Source organism: Dryobates pubescens, chromosome 1 (genome assembly GCF_014839835.1).
Source record: "Dryobates pubescens isolate bDryPub1 chromosome 1, bDryPub1.pri, whole genome shotgun sequence".
NCBI classification, from domain to species: Eukaryota; Metazoa; Chordata; class Aves; order Piciformes; family Picidae; genus Dryobates; species Dryobates pubescens.
In genome coordinates this window covers 60,195,233-60,211,841 of record NC_071612.1, presented here as the reverse complement: position 1 = coordinate 60,211,841, position 16,609 = coordinate 60,195,233, and the positions used below count along the sequence as shown (strand labels likewise).

General features: G+C 39.9%; 1 protein-coding gene across 1 annotated transcript in view; it reads left to right on the top strand.

Annotated features, from left to right (window-relative positions):
- Positions 1 to 16,609, top strand: part of ATG7 (autophagy related 7) — a 109,034-nt gene that overhangs the window by 30,348 nt on the left and 62,077 nt on the right. The window contains exon 18 of the mRNA XM_054166671.1: positions 10,430 to 10,552. Within this exon, the coding sequence (XP_054022646.1) occupies positions 10,430 to 10,552 (123 nt within the window). The remainder of the gene's footprint in view (positions 1 to 10,429; positions 10,553 to 16,609) is intronic.

Genomic DNA, 16,609 nt, shown 5'->3' with positions numbered 1-16,609 from the left:
ATGAAACCACTTTTAATGTCTTTGTATTACACATTTCTCAGTTCAAGTATTGTGTTGATGTTAAATAGAGATGTAGAAGTCATGGGGGAAAGAAAGCCTTGGTCTTGTACTAAAGAAAAACTAACTCTTGCATAGCTTGCAGAAATGAGGGTGGAAATGGGGAGATATGTTTGTCCTGCAGGAATGAACATTGCAAAAATTGAAAAGAATGTTTGAAAAGAGTTATTTCTGTAGCTGGGCTGTAACATTATGTCCGTGTAACTGAGTCCATTTATAACATTCCTTATTTCCTGAATTTACATATGTTAACATTTGGCACTTCTATGTATAGTGCAGCCTCTGTGTTAATATTGGACAGATTTCATTCAGACTTAAGGAGAGCATCATTAACATACCTAGGTGTATTTTCAGCATGCTGAGCTAAATGTAATATTTTGCTCTTAAGGTGGTATCAAAGTTTGCTTTATGATAACTGACTTACAGAAATGTGTCACTTTTGGTTCTCTTCTTTGGAAAAAAAATGATATTTTAACTTTGGAGATCTGCAAGCAAGATTATTTTGTCCCAGAACTCCTTAAATCTGAGATAGTCTTTATCCCTCTGGATAGACATTTTAAATTGAGTGAGATAATTGAAATAATACATATTTTCAGGATGGTTTTACTGCAGGTTGCCTGATAGAGGTCTGATTGGTCTTACTGTTCCAAAAGTACTAAATTTTTATTATGAAGTCAATAAAAGACAATGTAGATTATCCCAAATTGGAAGGAAGTCATTGTGCCCCTGTACTTAGCACTGGTTAGGCCACACCTTGAGTCCTGTGTCCAGTTCTGGGCGCCTCAGTTTAAGAAGGACATCGAGACACTTGAATGTGTCCAGAGAAGGGTAGCGAGGCTGGGGAGAGGCCTTGAGCACAAGCCCTACGAGGAGAGGCTGAGGGAGCTGGGATTGTTTAGCCTGGAGAAGAGGAGGCTCAGGGGAGACCTTATTGCTGTCTACAACTACCTGAAGGGAGATTGTAGCCAGGAGGGGGTTGGTCTCTTCTCCCAGGCAACCAGCACCGGAACAAGAGGACAGAGTCTCAAGCTGCACCAGGGGAAGCTTAAGCTGGAGGTGAGGAGAAAGTTCTTCACTGAGAGAGCTGTTGGCCGTTGGAATGTGCTGCCCAGGGATGTGGTGGAGTCACCATCCCTGGAGGTGTTCAAGAGGAGATTGGATGTGGCACTTGTTGCCATGGTTTAGTCATGAGGTCTGTGGTGACAGGTTGGACTTGATGATCTTTGAGGTCTCTTCCAACCTTGGTGATTCTGTGATGCTAATTGTGTGCTAAGAATGCCACATCACAGGCTATGATGACTGTGGTGATGTGATCATTATGATGGAATTTTATTCTCTTGGAGTGCAGATGTGATCAAAACCCCAGAAATTCTAAAAGCACCATTAACTTTAGGCATTGCCCAGTATTGTAAACGGAGAAGAACATGTGGAAGCAGTGGTGTGTTCAGTTCTGTGCACTGGAGAAAGTTGGGAGGTGTCTGTACAGAGAGGAGAGATGCACATAACCATGTAGGCATTTTTGAGTAGTCTAACCTTAATTATTTCCACATTTTCACAGGGTTGTGTCAATCTGTGTCTTTGCAGAACTGCTTCCATTTTCTTTGGAAATGGCAAAAAGTGAAGGGAATTGAATTTAAAAAGACAATCAAGTAACTGAATCTGATAAAATCCAGTAAATAAACATGGTAAAAATGCTGATATTCTTCCAGTACTATCTTGCATAGCTATTGTTGTACATTCTCTTCTGTGAAACAGCCTACAAAATACAGATTTTTAAGCTAGTGATCTGGATTTAGCAACTGCTGAGCAGCTGCAGTTTCTGCTTAAGGAAGCAGTAGTTTGGGGTGCATGGTGTTTGACTCATGCCTTAGTGTTGAACTGCTGATGGCAGGGCAAAGCTAGATGGCATAAATGACTTTGTATTGATTGCTTAAACCAATCTATCAAAGATGAGCCACTCCAGTCTTTATAGAACCAAATTGTATACACAGCCAAAATAATATTTAGGTTGAGACAGTCACTTTTCTGTGAGAAAAATGGTTTGCATAGGTGTCTGGGGATGTGACCTTGCTTCACTCTCAGCATTAGTGACTGTCTGTGGAAAACAGATCCTGCTTCTGGACTGTTTCTGCAAGGGAAAAGCAGTGTGCTATAGGTGGCTGCCCTTAGATATGGGTAACAAACAGATTATCCAGCCAGAAATTGTCAGTAACCTCAGATGTGACTGGGAGAAAGAAGGGCTTTCTGCAGCTGCTGTACAGTAGGTAGTGACTAATGCCAGTATGAACTGGAGCCAAAAATGTTGTAAGTGCTGATGAGCTAATCAGCGTAAATTTTGGACAGGAAGCAGAATGGGGATAAAGAAAGTTGTAAATATCTGTCCAGTGTAAAATGTGGAGTGAGCAAGAGATGGCTGTTAGGTGACTGAAGGACATACCATGTATTAAGAGGTCAGGACAGATGATCTAATGATGTTGTCTACTTGAAAACTCCTTTGTTCCTTTATTCTCAGTCTCTAAAATGGAGATGTTTATTTTCTTCTCCTCCCCCCTTCTCGTTTTTCCTTTCTTCTTATTTCTATTTACTAATGCTTTCAGGGAATGGCTTTCATGTACCTGCTGACCAGTAGAAAGTCCTTAGAAAGCCTGTGATCTGAAGATCCCATCAGGTTTAAGATAATTTGTGGGAAATATTTGAGAGAGCTAAAGCTCCCAGATTTGTCTGTATTGTTAGTCCGTCCGTTCAGATAGATTTTTGGAGTTTGGATTAATTCAGGGGAAATTACTGCTTGTAAATACATCAAGGTTATTTCAGAGGAGTTCTGAAGGCACCTCTTACATTGCTAAGACCCCTACTTTCTTCTTTTCATTTTTTATTTTTAATAAAAGAAGGAGCATAAAAGTCCTAAGCTTAAAAAGCTGGTTGAGCCCTTGCAGGGTCTGTTCTTTGGTAAGCTATTTGCTTCGTTTCCTACCCATTGCAGTTAAGAAACAGGGTAAGTCATAACAACAGACAAAACACACTTGTGTCACTACATTCCTCCTCTAAATCAAACCAAGATTCTCTCTTAACTAATCCAAGTAGAATATGTTGAAAATTCATTTAAGGTTTTATACTGATTTGCTTTCAATTTAATACCTCTTACAGGAAGGTAAGGGGAAAATAGGTATGCAGAAGGTGTTTTAATTGTTTGAAGGTGAGCCAAAAATGATGCCACTTGTGCTTTATAACCTTCCAGTGATTTCAGAATAGCCTTCAGTGTGCACCTAGAACACAGCACTTTGTTGTGTGCTGTAGTTCCTAAAGCTTAAGAGCTGATGTACTTAAGTCATATGTGAACACAGAAGCATGCATGACCATTCGTACAGGCATTAGAGAGAAGACTTGAGGTATCATTTAAAGCTGGAATGCCTTAAGAGTCATCTTTGTGCTCATGGAATGTTGTCAGACTTTGCTCTTCCAATGCTGTAATCTGAGTCCCTGAAAATGTGACCTCCAGAAAAGTCCAGGCTTGTAGCATTCTTCTTCACAGGTGTATTGGAAGATCACCTTATTAGGTTTTTCTTTACAACCTTTTAGAACCAATTGGCAATAAAAGTAGAGAACTTTGTTAAGAGACAAGAGTCTATGGGCTGAGGATTTTTTTTAAGGAAACCAGAATTATTAATGATGTGACTCCATGATCTCTAAGGTCTTCTCCATCTAGGCAATTCTGTGATTAGGGGTCTTGTGCTAAAAATCTGAACATTAGTGCTGCCTGTGCAACTGCTGAGAGCCAAGATCCCAATGGCTTTTGTGCTTCATTCTTTTCTCACATAGGAGGATACTTGCAGCCTTTCACTAAACTTCCTGAAAAGAGGTTGGAGTGAGATGGAGGTTGGTCTCTTCTTCCTAGTATCAGGTGACAGAATGAGAAGAAATGGCCTGAAATTGTGGCAGGGAGGTTAGGAAAGGTTTTAGTGGCAGGAGTGGTCAGGCATTGGAGCAGACTGCCCAGAGAGGTGGTGGAGTCACCGTCCCTGGAGGTGTTCAAGAAACACACATATGGTGCTTTGGGACCTGGTTTAATGGCTATGGTGCTGTTAGATGATGGTTGAACTCAGTGATCTCAGGGGTCTTTTCCAGAAACAATTCTATGATTTTATGATTCCTGTTCTAGTAGTGGATAGGAAGAGCTTAACTGGCAAAACTTTTACATGTCTTCCTTGCTTTACAAGCAGCTGTTGAAAATCAGCTTTTTTTCACCATGCTAACACTCCTAGTGATTTTCTATTCACTCTGCATTGCCTGGGACAACTGGACACTGAGCAGTGTGCAAAAATATATCTGGGCAAGCAGAGTTTCTAAGTGGAATATTGAATTTTGTTGGGTTTTCTGTTTGTATTGTTAGGGTGTTTTTGTTTGGTTGTTGGGTTTTTTGTTTGGTGGTGGTTTCCCCCCCTGACTCTGAAATGTTTAGTGAAGTATCTGTCTCCTCTGGGAGAAGGCAGAGCAGAGAGGGGAAGTGTGCTGGGTTTTTGAGTGGAAAGTGTTGAAAGCCAGGAAGAGTGTAAAACACAGCACCCACATTGTTTTGGAGCTAGGTTACTCATATATCTTCTTTAGGGTAAGCAGCAAATCTGGTAGCATTAATTTCCTGTTTTATTTCCCTTGGAAAGTAAACAAGCTCTTGCAGATGCTAACTACTTTGAGAACAACAACAACAACAAAAATAAATTAAAAAGCCAAACCAAATGTAAATGCTGCTAAAAAGTTGTAAAAATAGATGACAGAAAAGAGGCATAAAACACGAGCCAATTTCACACCAGTGGGCAGGTTCTTGGGATTAGGAGCTTGGGGTTTGTATTTTTACTTTACCAGATATTAATTTTTATGCAATCCTGGAGTCAGTTTCTCTTTCTGAATGTCTTCCTACCCAGCAATTGAGACTTCTTTGTGAGAAATGCTCTTAAGTAGTATATAACACCAAGGCTGCACATCTGTTTCTCATTTCAAAACAAGTTCTTTTACTCTAAGCCTCTTTTTTTTTTCCCCCCCTCCTACCAGGAGATTGGGATGTTTTTCCTTCAGTAAACAGACAAGAATAAAAAGATTGCTAATAAAATGGGTTACTGTGTATCATTTACACTGTGTATCATTTACACTAAAGGCTTTAGCAGCACATTAATGTGTCCCTGTTGTGATGACGTGCGGCCACGGATTCATTTGTTCTATTAAAATGCCACCATGTGAAAAGCCAATTGTGGCTCTGGCTCTGTAAAATGGAGGCTGGAACCGAGGTTAAAGCATTCACCTGAGAGGAGATTTACATGTGGCAGGAAAGAGTGTGGCTTTAACATGTGGATTCTCCTGACAGAACTGCTAACAGAGGCATGCCGCTTTCTGATTGTCCTCTTCAGCTCTGAAAAGTGAGCTGCAGGTGAGAAAAAGAGATTTTTCTTAACAAATCTGCATTGCTCCAGCTTGCCTTGCCAAGCAGAAGAATGACATCCTTCTAATTCTTTTTTGTGGCTGCTTCACATACTGCTCTGCTTGAGAAAATTAATTACTGTGTAGTCACATGTCACTGAGAGACTGGATAGTGACATGTTTATTCCCAGGAAGAAAATCATGAGGGGTATTTTAACATCTGCAGTCAGATGGTAACTAATTTGCAATCAATAGTAACAGAAATTGTAACATCCCTCTAGTATTTCTCCCCTGTAAAGCTGTTATTCAGAGTGATCACATTGGTACCAAGTACAGTGTTGGCAGCAAAGAGACTTGTTGAGAATTCAAAGAGCAAACTCGTGCCAGCCATGGGGCCTTTAGACTCTGCTGGACATGATTAAATAGGAGAAAATTTCCTTTCCATGCAGCAACAGATTGAGAACTTCTTGAACCTGGAAACTTCTTTCTTAGAATAATTTTGTGCCTATCTGATGTCTGGCCTGGCTGTATTCCTGATCACCTACAGAGCAGTCTTGTGTGGTCTCCTGGCGGAGGAGCTTAAGATGAGTTTTCCTTTGCGTCATTCTTTCAGAGGTAGGTTCAGTGGCTACTGGACAAATGCATGTCACGTTACATTTATCAGAGGACAGCTGTTATTGAATGTGTGTGTAAAGATTAGATGTGGGGAATTAATGGTGTTTATCCCTTCTGTGTATTGCTTATTGCAAAGCTTTAATTAGCTGAATTGGGAAATCAAAGTCCGTGAAAGCGGCAAAACTACCTGAAAGGAGGTTGCGGTGAGGTGGGTGTTGGTCTCTTCTCCCTAGTATCGAGTGACAGAATGAGAGCAAATGAAATTGTGTGAGAGGAGGTTTAGGTAGGATATCAGGAACAATTTCTTTGCTGCAAGAGTGGTCAGGTGTTGGAAGAGGCTGCCCAGGGAGGAGATTGTGGAATCACCATCCCTGGAGGCAGTCAAGAAATCTGTGGACATGGCACTTTGGGACCTGGTTTAATGGCCATGATGCTGTTAGGTTGATGGTCAGACTCAATAATCTTTTCCATCTGAAACAATTCTATGAGTCTGTGATGAAATTGCTTCTTATTTAAAAAGATTTCATGGCAGTGTACGCTGCCTTTAATGGTACTGCCACAGCTCAGGTAGCAAACTGACTGTTGCTCTCTGATATGTTGTTTCCTGGGCTATGTTGCTGGAATTTCGGTTCTAAAGATAGTTAGAAGCTTCTTCTATCCGGGCAGTCTGTCCCCATTCTGAAAAGCAAGTGATTATCCAAAAGTCTACTTGCTGGTGGTAAAGTTTTCCAGGCTTCTGCAGGTGCTAATAGAAGAAAAATATTCTGTATTGTTGTGATTTATGTTTGTAGATCCTGTGTCTATTGTCAGATTAGTTGTCCTAGTCTGAATTGGCTGGTATAGTGCCATGGAAACTCTCACAGTGTGACATGATGGCGTTTCTGCAAGGGGAAAATAAACTTTAACATCTTTCCATAACAATAGCAGATTTGGTCATATTAATAGTCAATTTATTTGGTCAATTAATGGCTGGACTCGATCTTAAAGGTCTTTTTCAATTGAATTGACTTTTCTACCCAGCTTTATGAAACAAAAAAGCTGCAGTTCACTAGATCCAAAACTAATATTTCTCCAAGTCATGGTTGTGTTATCTTATTTCATTACTACTAATGTTTTACTAATATTTTAAAAGATACATAATGGATGATGTTCAAGTCTCTGCAGTGCTAATTGTAATACAAAGGACACTTGGACTCGGAAAAACCTCTTCTGGGTGACTCATCCCAAACTAATGCCGCCTGCTTCGTGTGAGCATGTAGGAACTCATAGCCATGGCAGGACATACAGGAAGGTTTAGTACCTCCCTGAAGAAAACCAGGGTAGTCTATATAGAGCTCTTGGGCACACTGACCTAACACTGGCACAGGCTTCCAGGAGAGGTGTTTGAATTCCCATTCCTGGAGGCGTTAAAAAGATGTGGTGCTGAGGGACATGTTTTAGCAGCAGACTTGGTAGAGTTAGAGAATGGTTGGACTCAATGCTCTTAAGGGCCTTTTCCAACCAAAATGATTCTGTGATTCTATGAATGTGCTTACTGAGTGAGGTAATTTGCACTGGAAATTTTTATTTTAGGCTTGAGTCACAGCTCTTAGGCACTGAGGATCAAGGCATACATAGCTGAGCAACAAAGCATCCAAATGTAAAGGCTATTTGATGGAATTCTCTAGTAAAGTTGCCCTTGCTTTTCTGCTGTATATCCTAAGGTATTATACATGTTTTAGCTGTCTTCAGCTCTGGGAAGGGATCAAAATACCTTCTTGTTGTTTTCCTTGTATATCTTTACTGTGCTGTAGTATTTGAGTATCCCCATAAGAGAGATACTCTCTTCCTTTTATTATCCTCATAGTTGCTGTTGGACTCTCTCTAGTAGTTTCTTGTCTCTCTTGAACTGGGGAGTCCAGAATTGGACACAGGACTCCAGATGAAGCCTTACTGAGGAGTGAGTGAGAGAGAATGCTGGAGTTTCCAGTTCTCTGGACTGTATTGTTAACAGATGAGTTTGTCCTGGTTTCTTTATTTCAGGAATAAAAAATGACAAGAAAACACTGAAGAAATGTTCTTAAGCCTTAAAAAAAAAAAAAATCTCCTTTTTTTTTTTTCTTTCTTTCCATTTTCTTGTACAATTTCTGATTATTTTTATAGTGCTAAGATGTAACCCCAAATGTGGCAGAAGAAATCTTTGAATTATGAAGAACACTCTCCAGACTGAGTAGGAAAACACCAAGTGCAGACTAACTGAGTTAGTCATGCTTAGTTAATGTAATGGGAAACTTCAACCCACTATATTTATTTATTTTAGAGGTGTAAGGTTTGGTCCTGAAGGTGGCAAATGCTTCTCATAATCACCTACTTCTGTCTTCTTCCTCTTTAAAGATGTGGTTTAGCTCTGTGATTTTTGTTTTGTTTTATTTTTTAACCAAAGTATGAGGGAGTTGTGGTGGGTTTTTTGTTTGGTTGGGTTTTTTTAACCAAAGTATAAGGGGAGACCTTATTGCTCTCTACAACTACCTGAAAGGAGGTTGTAGACAGGTGGGGGTTGGTCTCTTCTCCCAGACAACCAGTGACAGAACAAGAGGACACAGTCTCTAGCTGTGCCAGGGGAAGTTTAGGCTCTAGGAGAGGAGAAAGTTATTCACAGATAGTAATTTGCCATTGGAATGTGCTGCCCAGTGAGGTGGTGGAGTCATCGTCACTGGAGGTCTTCAAAAAGAGATTGGATGTGGCACTTGAGGCCATGGTTTAGTTATCAGGAGGTGTTAGGTATTAGGTAATAGGTTGGACTTGATGATCTCTGAGGTCTTATCCAACCTGGCTGATTCTGTGATTCTGTAATTTTGCTGCTAAATGGACATTTTGCATGCAGATCCCAGTCTGCTTTTATTAGTAAACTTAACAGTTGTGTCAGCTAAATATAAAAGTCTTTTAAATATGCTTGAATGCCTGGAGGATTTGGTGTAAAAGTCACTGGATGTGTTCTGGGCTGTGCAAGTTCCCACAAAGTAAGGTTTTTTTGAGACCTTTAGGAGTTGTTAAACTAGGAAAGAATAAGGTTATTGAAAGTAAGGTATGATTTTGGTTAAGCTAGATGAATTCACAATGAAACTATTCCCACTTTTTTCTGCCCTCTCTTGTCCAGACAAGAAGGGCAAGTAGCTTTTTTAGGAGTAGGGGAAGCAAGGGTTTTCTCTTTGTTTTTAAACCTTGGAATAAGACTATTTCATGATAGAACCACCTACAGTCATAAGATCAGACTGATTTCGGTAGGAAGGGACCTTTAAAGCTCATCTAATCCACCTTCCCAGTAGTCACCAGCGACTCTAGTCTGCAACTAGAGCAGGCTGCTCAGAGCCCTGGACAACCTGACCTGGAATGGCTCCAGAGATACGAGGCATCTCCCCATATGGAGAACCTGGGCCAGGGTCTCACCACCCTCAGTGTAGAAATTGTCTTCTACCTAGTCTAGTTTAAAACCATCGTCCCTTGTCACAACAGGCCCTGTTAAAGGCTCCGTCCCCAGCTTTGTAGTTGACCCCTAAAATGATCAGTGATAGAACAAGAACAGGAAAACAGTGGATATTGGAATTGCTTGATCATAAGTTTCTTCTTTCTCTTCTTTTTTTTTGTTTTTTTTTTTTTTGGCTACCTGCTTTCACAACACTTGTAGGATCATGTTTATCTTTGACACAACTTTTCTTTCCTCAATCTCCACCATACCTTGTGGAAATCAGCCTGCCAAATGGTGATTTAAGCTAAAACTGCATGAACTAAAATTCTTCATGGTCGGGGGTTTGTGAGGAGCATAGGCTGAAACCTTCTTCAATTCTCATAGGAGTCTATAAATTTCTCAAAACAAAAGATGAACTGGGAAAATCAGAGTAGAAAAACAGTGCTTTAAGATACAGGAGTCTCAGAGCTGTGACTCTCCAGAGATTGGAAGGATGTTGGATTTGGGAACTGAGTTGGAGAATTTTTCAGTCACTCTTGAGTGGTTCTTTCCCTTAGTTGATACACTGGAACAGTCCTTCACTGTGTGTTCTGTAACTCAAATGCTCCTTTTATAACTTGCTGCTTGCCATATCAACTCTCTTTTCCAGGTTTCACCATTTTGAAGGTTATAAAATCTTAATCCTCACTATTTTTCCCTCTCCACCACCTTTCCTCACTTTAGAAACTGAGCTGCGAGAAATAATCATTGCTGTCTCTGGAATCTTTCTTTACCTCTTTACAATATACAGTCATTTTCTGGGTGCTCAGAAAGATTGTGCTTTTCTTTTGTGAGCAAAATAAGATGATGAATCACACTGTGTGTATTTAATTTTAAATCCTTTTCTCTTTGTTTATTTGACAGGTGCTTGACCAGTATGAACGAGAGGGGTTTAATTTCCTAGCTAAAGTTTTTAATTCCTCACATTCCTTCCTAGAAGACTTGACTGGCCTCACGTTATTACACCAGGAGACACAGGCTGCTGAGGTAAGCAAATAGAGTTTGGATGTTAAGAATAATAAGCAGGCTGGTAGTAAAGGCAGCTTGGTGTCATGTTCAGCTGTATAGCAAATGAATCGCTGACAGAATCGAGCAGTGCCCTTTGATTTACAGGGGGATTTACACAAGCCACGTGCACATTCCACCCAGTGAGATAAGATGCATCCTCTTAATGTTACAGAGTAAGAAATATTGTTAGATGTGAAAGATTGGCCTTTCTTAAGGTTAGATGATGCATGGTGACAGTTAGAAATGTGTGGCACTATTATTCATTTTTATTGTTGCCACCTTTCATGAAATTACAGAAGTATTTTAGAGAACAGTTGTTGCTTAACAGTTCTGATGGGGTTCCTGTCTGTCTTGTAGGGTGTTTCACTGCAGTGTGTGCAGGCATCTCTAGTACTCTATGCAGGCACTGATAGCAGGTAGACAGGGTTGCACAGAGCCCAGTATGCACTAAGAACCAGAGGAATTACACAAGCTCCTAGGTGGTTGCCCTTTAATTAATCACGGCTTCTTATGTCTGAGCTTTCAAGTATTGCCTTTAAAGAAAACAAGTGACTTGTGTTACGTAGTGTAAGGGAATCAATTCTCATTTTAGGTCAATCTAAAATGTAATTACTATGCTGCTTGCTGGATTATAACAGAGGGAAAGCAATGTTGATTATTTGTCTAGAGACAGAAGTTGTAATGTGGAATGAAATTGGGGTATGTTTTATTTTCATGGGTGGTAACTGTGCTTAAGAATTGTGATACTGAGTTCATTTTGTAGAAGAAAAAAAGAAACAGGTGTCTGTCTTAATGTTGTATTTTAATAATGGTTGGCATTCCTTGCTCCCTCTGCAGATGTCTACAACTGTTCCACATCTGCAGTTCAATTTTTTTGCAGCCATGTCAGATGGTTGTCTCTAAAGTTGGCTTTGAGAAGTGATTATTCAGTTACTGTAGCCTGTGTAAATGGTAGAGCTGTTTTGCACCTGGAAGTGGCTCAACAGTGTTGCTTAATAAGCTTTAGGGGGGATAATGATGATTTAGCTCTCAGTTTCATGTTTTAACCTTTTAAAGTCATTGGAGCAGATGCTGGAGACATGAAGCCATGAAAGACCTGATGCATTCTTGAATTAGCTTTGTGATACCTAGAAAAAGAAAAATATGTATGAGAGGGATCCATGAAAGGAAAAAAAACAACTTTTAAAAGGTTCTAGTCAATGAGGAAGAGTTTCTGTGCTCTCTTTGCCATACCTGACTTACAGGCTGCCATTGGCATCACTAAAACTAATTACAGTTGTCCTAGTTAGTGAGGTAATATTTTGCAGATATTAATTAATAGCAGCTTCAGAACATGCAGAGGTGTGTGTTCATAAAGTCTTGGATACCCTTTACAAAATGTAGAGTCTGGTGTGAGTTCACTGCCATGTAAACTCAAGGTTCAGTATAACAAGTGGAGTGACTCTGCTTTCAAACCTCTTTGGGTTCCACTGAGGTTTCCACAGTGAACTCGTTGCTCATAGGTACAAAAACTGACACACAGAAGATTTGCAAAGCTAATGCCTTCAGGTTAGCCCAGCTGTCATAAACCCTGTGACTTCTTGATTATATCCTGAAGCATTGCTGTGCTTTTGTAGGAACTCATCTATTTTATCAGGGTGAGCTACTTTAATAGTTGCAATAAAGTTTGTGTTTATGAGTGGTAAGATCTAACAGGCTTAAAATTTGCAGATTTGGGACCATGGTTGCTTTCTTCAGGAAAACCAAAGCTGTTCTGTTGGTACATTTTGCCACTGTTGACTGAAAATTAGAGGTGATTCTATTGTTCTGCATTACCCCCTCAGCATATAATCTGGGGCAGTTTGTAGGTGCACAAAAGAGTGCTTTTAATGTATTTTCTGCTGAAACAGTTTAATTTGAGGTCATTTTTTCACATGCAGTGCAGCTGGTGCAGCTTACATTGCTGAGTTTGAAGAGTGCAAAATGGTTTCTTGGGTTCCTGGCTACTTTTGAGCTGTTGTTGGCAGAATGTGCTCTCTAAAATTGAGGCATTAGATTTAAGATTGGTGCTCTGTAGGTCGATTTCAGAGTAACTGGAATATTTGGTGATTCTGTTGAGAAGTTCCTTGCTATTCTACAGTCAAACTCCTCAAAGAGATTTTGGAGATGATTGTTGGGTTCATAGACCATAGAAATGGCTTCTAGTAACTGAAAATTTTTCTTTTCTCCTGTTTATTAAAATTTGACCAGTGCTATTGCTCCACTCTAAAGAAAATAGACTTGCAAGGTTACATGTCATCCACTGCCATGCCCTTGACCTAAGTATTAATGGCATCTTGATATGCTTTTTAAATGATTGGTAAGAATAGAATCATAATTCAATATATGAATTATCACACAGATGTAGTTGGTGGTTCAAATTCGTTACTAATTGCAGGATTTTTGGTCACTATAAAACCTATTTAACATGAGGTGTAGCAGGAAAATCATAGAGTCATATAATGGTTTGGCTTGGAAGGGACCTTAAAGATCATCTAGTTCAAATCGCCCCCTGCCATGGGTGAGGACACCTTCCACTCAAATGGGTTGCTCAAGGCCCCATCCAACCTGGCTGTGCCACTGCCAGGCTTGGAGTCTCCACATCTTCTCTGGACAACGTTTTCCAGCATCTCACTACCCTCCTGGGGAAGAATTTCTTCCTAGTGCTTAATCTAAATTGCCTTCTATGAGAAATGTGCCCCATTGCTTCCTTAGCATGACAATTTACTCAGTAAATAATAAAATTAGCAAGTGTTTGTATCCTGTCTTGGACTGACAGTAAAGTTCAAACATCTGCTTTCCCCACATCTGGCTTTAATTTAGGTTCTGTGGAATATTTTTTGTGTTTTTAATACTGGTTAGATATTTATGTACAGCTTCAGCGAGAAACTCTGATGACATGCATGGCTTTGAAGGCCAATAGAAGCTGTGGGAAACTCCCACATCAGCACTTAGACCTTGTTCCCACTGGATCCAGTTTGCTTTGGGAGCAGCCCAGGCTTCTGTCAAACCTGCACTTCTATTTTCCAGATCATTTTGCCTCCATACTCCTCACCTAAACTCTTTAATTTGACACTCGTTCAGTGTGTAGTCAAGTTTAATAGCTGGTATTAAAATAGAGAAAGCCTCTGTGTCTCCTGAATTATTCATCAGAAACTGGAGGTGTTGATTTGGAGGCAGAACAACCAAGTGAATGCCTCCCTGTTCAGGGCTGGGCTGCCAATGATGGTTGTGGCTCACCATGCATCTCTACAAGCAGCTGGTTTGCTTGCCACATCAACAGAACTTACTGGGCAAACTGTCTGGGGTTTTGCTGGGGTGGAGGCCTCTTTGTGTTTAATCTAATCTAAAATCCCAGCTTCCCTGATCCACACTTGACTACTGTGTGTTAAAGATCAGTTTTTTCTGATGTGGCACACTTCTGGGAGTGAAAAGTGACACATTAATGAAACCCCTAGACATGGTTATTCAGCAGTTGTGGAAGAACCATTCCCATTTCTAAGATTTTTCTAAGAAACTTCTTTGAGGCTACTTGCTTTCTTGTTGCCCTTTCTCTTCAGGAACAACTGCCACTCTTCTTCAGGGCCTAATTAAGCCTTAGCCTTACTTCAATGTGTGTAAGTGCTCTTGAATCCACTGGGAGGGGAGCAGCTATTGAAAGGCATTGACAGAAGGAGCAAAAATAGTGGTCAAGTGAAGTTTCTGCATGAGTTCACTCTAGTATGTGTAGCTGAATTTCTGCACAAGGCTTTTTCAGCTGTTTCCAGGAGTACAGACACTTAATTTCTCTGTGTTCTTAACAAACCCCAAGTGTAAGCATACCTTCTTCCTTTGGATTTCAATTGCTAAATGGCTGGGATGCTTTAGGAAGCTTTACTATCATCCTGGTGAAGGAAGAAAGTAAAGAAAATCACAAAATGCATAAAGGAAATAAGTTTTTCCTTTTATTTTATGACTGATTCAAGCACAGGAAGTGGTAGAATGCCTGTAGTCCAAGAGGATCATAAAAGAATTTGGGGAGAAAAAGCAAATCTAAGCCAGAGTTAATATTACTGAAGGTGATTATAAAGGTCAGGTGTGGGTGCTAGCAGGTCATGATGTCTATTATTTTACTTAAGTTTTGGTACTTCAAGTTTTTGGTCTCTCACAGTGTGATCCATAGTATCTGTAGTTTGTGACAAATTCTTGTGCTCAGCCCTATTTGGTATTTGTAAAATCTCCTCATTCTGCTGGTTTGCTGTACCCCAAACAATTCAGCTAAGAGCTCTCTCTCTTCAGAAGGGTAGGGTTAATTTAATGCTAGTAAAATACTCTGGAGTGTTTTAGCAGGAGAAAATATACAAACCCCTTTGCATGCTGATGTTGTACTTATTTGAAGTTGATGCCTGAGCTTAGCCATTTCCTGGGGACCAGGGTTTAGTTGTATAATAGGCAGCTGATATTTCAAGTCACCTTTGTGCCTATCCAAATTTGGAAGATGATTCAGAATTTCCAGTGTCCTTTGCTGTTAAAAAGCCTTGCTTGTTTCTGGTTGTGCATTATGTTATGCAATTTGTTTGCTGCTGAAACAATAACATATGAATTGCCCCAAAAGCCCTGAATAAAACAGAACCCCCAGTTTCAACACTCTTACAAGAGTAAATTCTGTAACTTAACTGGCTTTCTGTTAGCCAAGCAGTGTTCAGAATTGAATTTTACTTGATGTTATGAATATTTCCTAAAAAAACAACTACTGATGGGTAGATCAAAAATTAATATCAGAGTCTTTTTTGTGAGCTTTATTTATTTTCCTTTGTGTTTTGAATCTGGTGTATTTCAGGAGAAATTCACTTTGACAGATTCAGGCCTGCCCTGGAATCTCTTACTTAAAGAGTTTAAGAGATTAATCTGTTTCCTTTGGGGAGGTACATTGTTGGTTTTTTTTTTTTCTTTTTGAGTTCTCATGATGTGAATTAGTGTCCTCATTTTTCTTTATTCATCGAGCAGTGTTTCCCAGATTGTCAAATTATGGTGAGTTTTTCCTACCCAAAAATGCCTGTTCACCACAGTCCAGATGAGAAATGAGTCTTGGTTGTGGTAGTTTTGAGAACAAGTGTAAACTTCCAGTGCATTCTGGTTACTGTGTTTTGCTGTTCTATGCCTAAAATAGAGTCAGTCAATCTGTCCTCCACATGGTGCTCTGCTGAATCTGTGGTATTTCTGCTGCTGGAATTTCACCGGGGAGAGGTAATTGTTACATCAGCAAAGTTCATATTGGGTTTTACATCTTGAGCAATCCCAAGAATGATCTTTATGCTTCTCTTTAAGCAATTCAGAAATATCTGTGATGTATTTCCTCTAACTTGTACCAAAACATGGTCTCTTAGTCCTTCCCCTGATAACTTTGCTGATAACTTCAGTCGTTTAATATTACTTTACAGATCTTGGGTTTGCTGTGGTTAAATCTCCACAAAATTTTTTTCCCCCCCCATCCTCTGCCCTTGTTATCCCTCTGCATCTAAAAGAGAATATTTTAGCTGGTTCAGACAGCCCTTCAATAGATGCTGTTGTCAAATCCTTACATCCCTCTTATGGTAACTCAAGAGACCATGTATTTCTCTTTTGAATGCCATAAAAATATTTGGTAATTTTGATAGATTTGAGATTGCCCTGGTTCCAGGGGTTTAGGCAGCAGAAAGCTGCTAGAAGTGAACAGAACTCACTGTACCTACTGCTTTTGTGTCCTGCTCACAAGATTCTGGTAGTCCCTGTTTCTTGTCAGTGCCTGCTTTGCAAGGTGGATAGGCAAGACCTGACTGTAAGCCTGATAAGATTTGACACTATTAGGTGCCACTGATGTCATGTAGTTCAGTGAAGAGAGTAACAATAACCTGTAGATAAAAATTGAAACCATGTCAAAATACTCTGTCTCATGGCAATTAGGTTCAAAAATCCCTGGATTAAGCTTTTGGGGAATAACTGTCTAACATGTTAGCGATTTGCACTGATCAGAGATCATTTTGTGGTTCTGCCATAAAA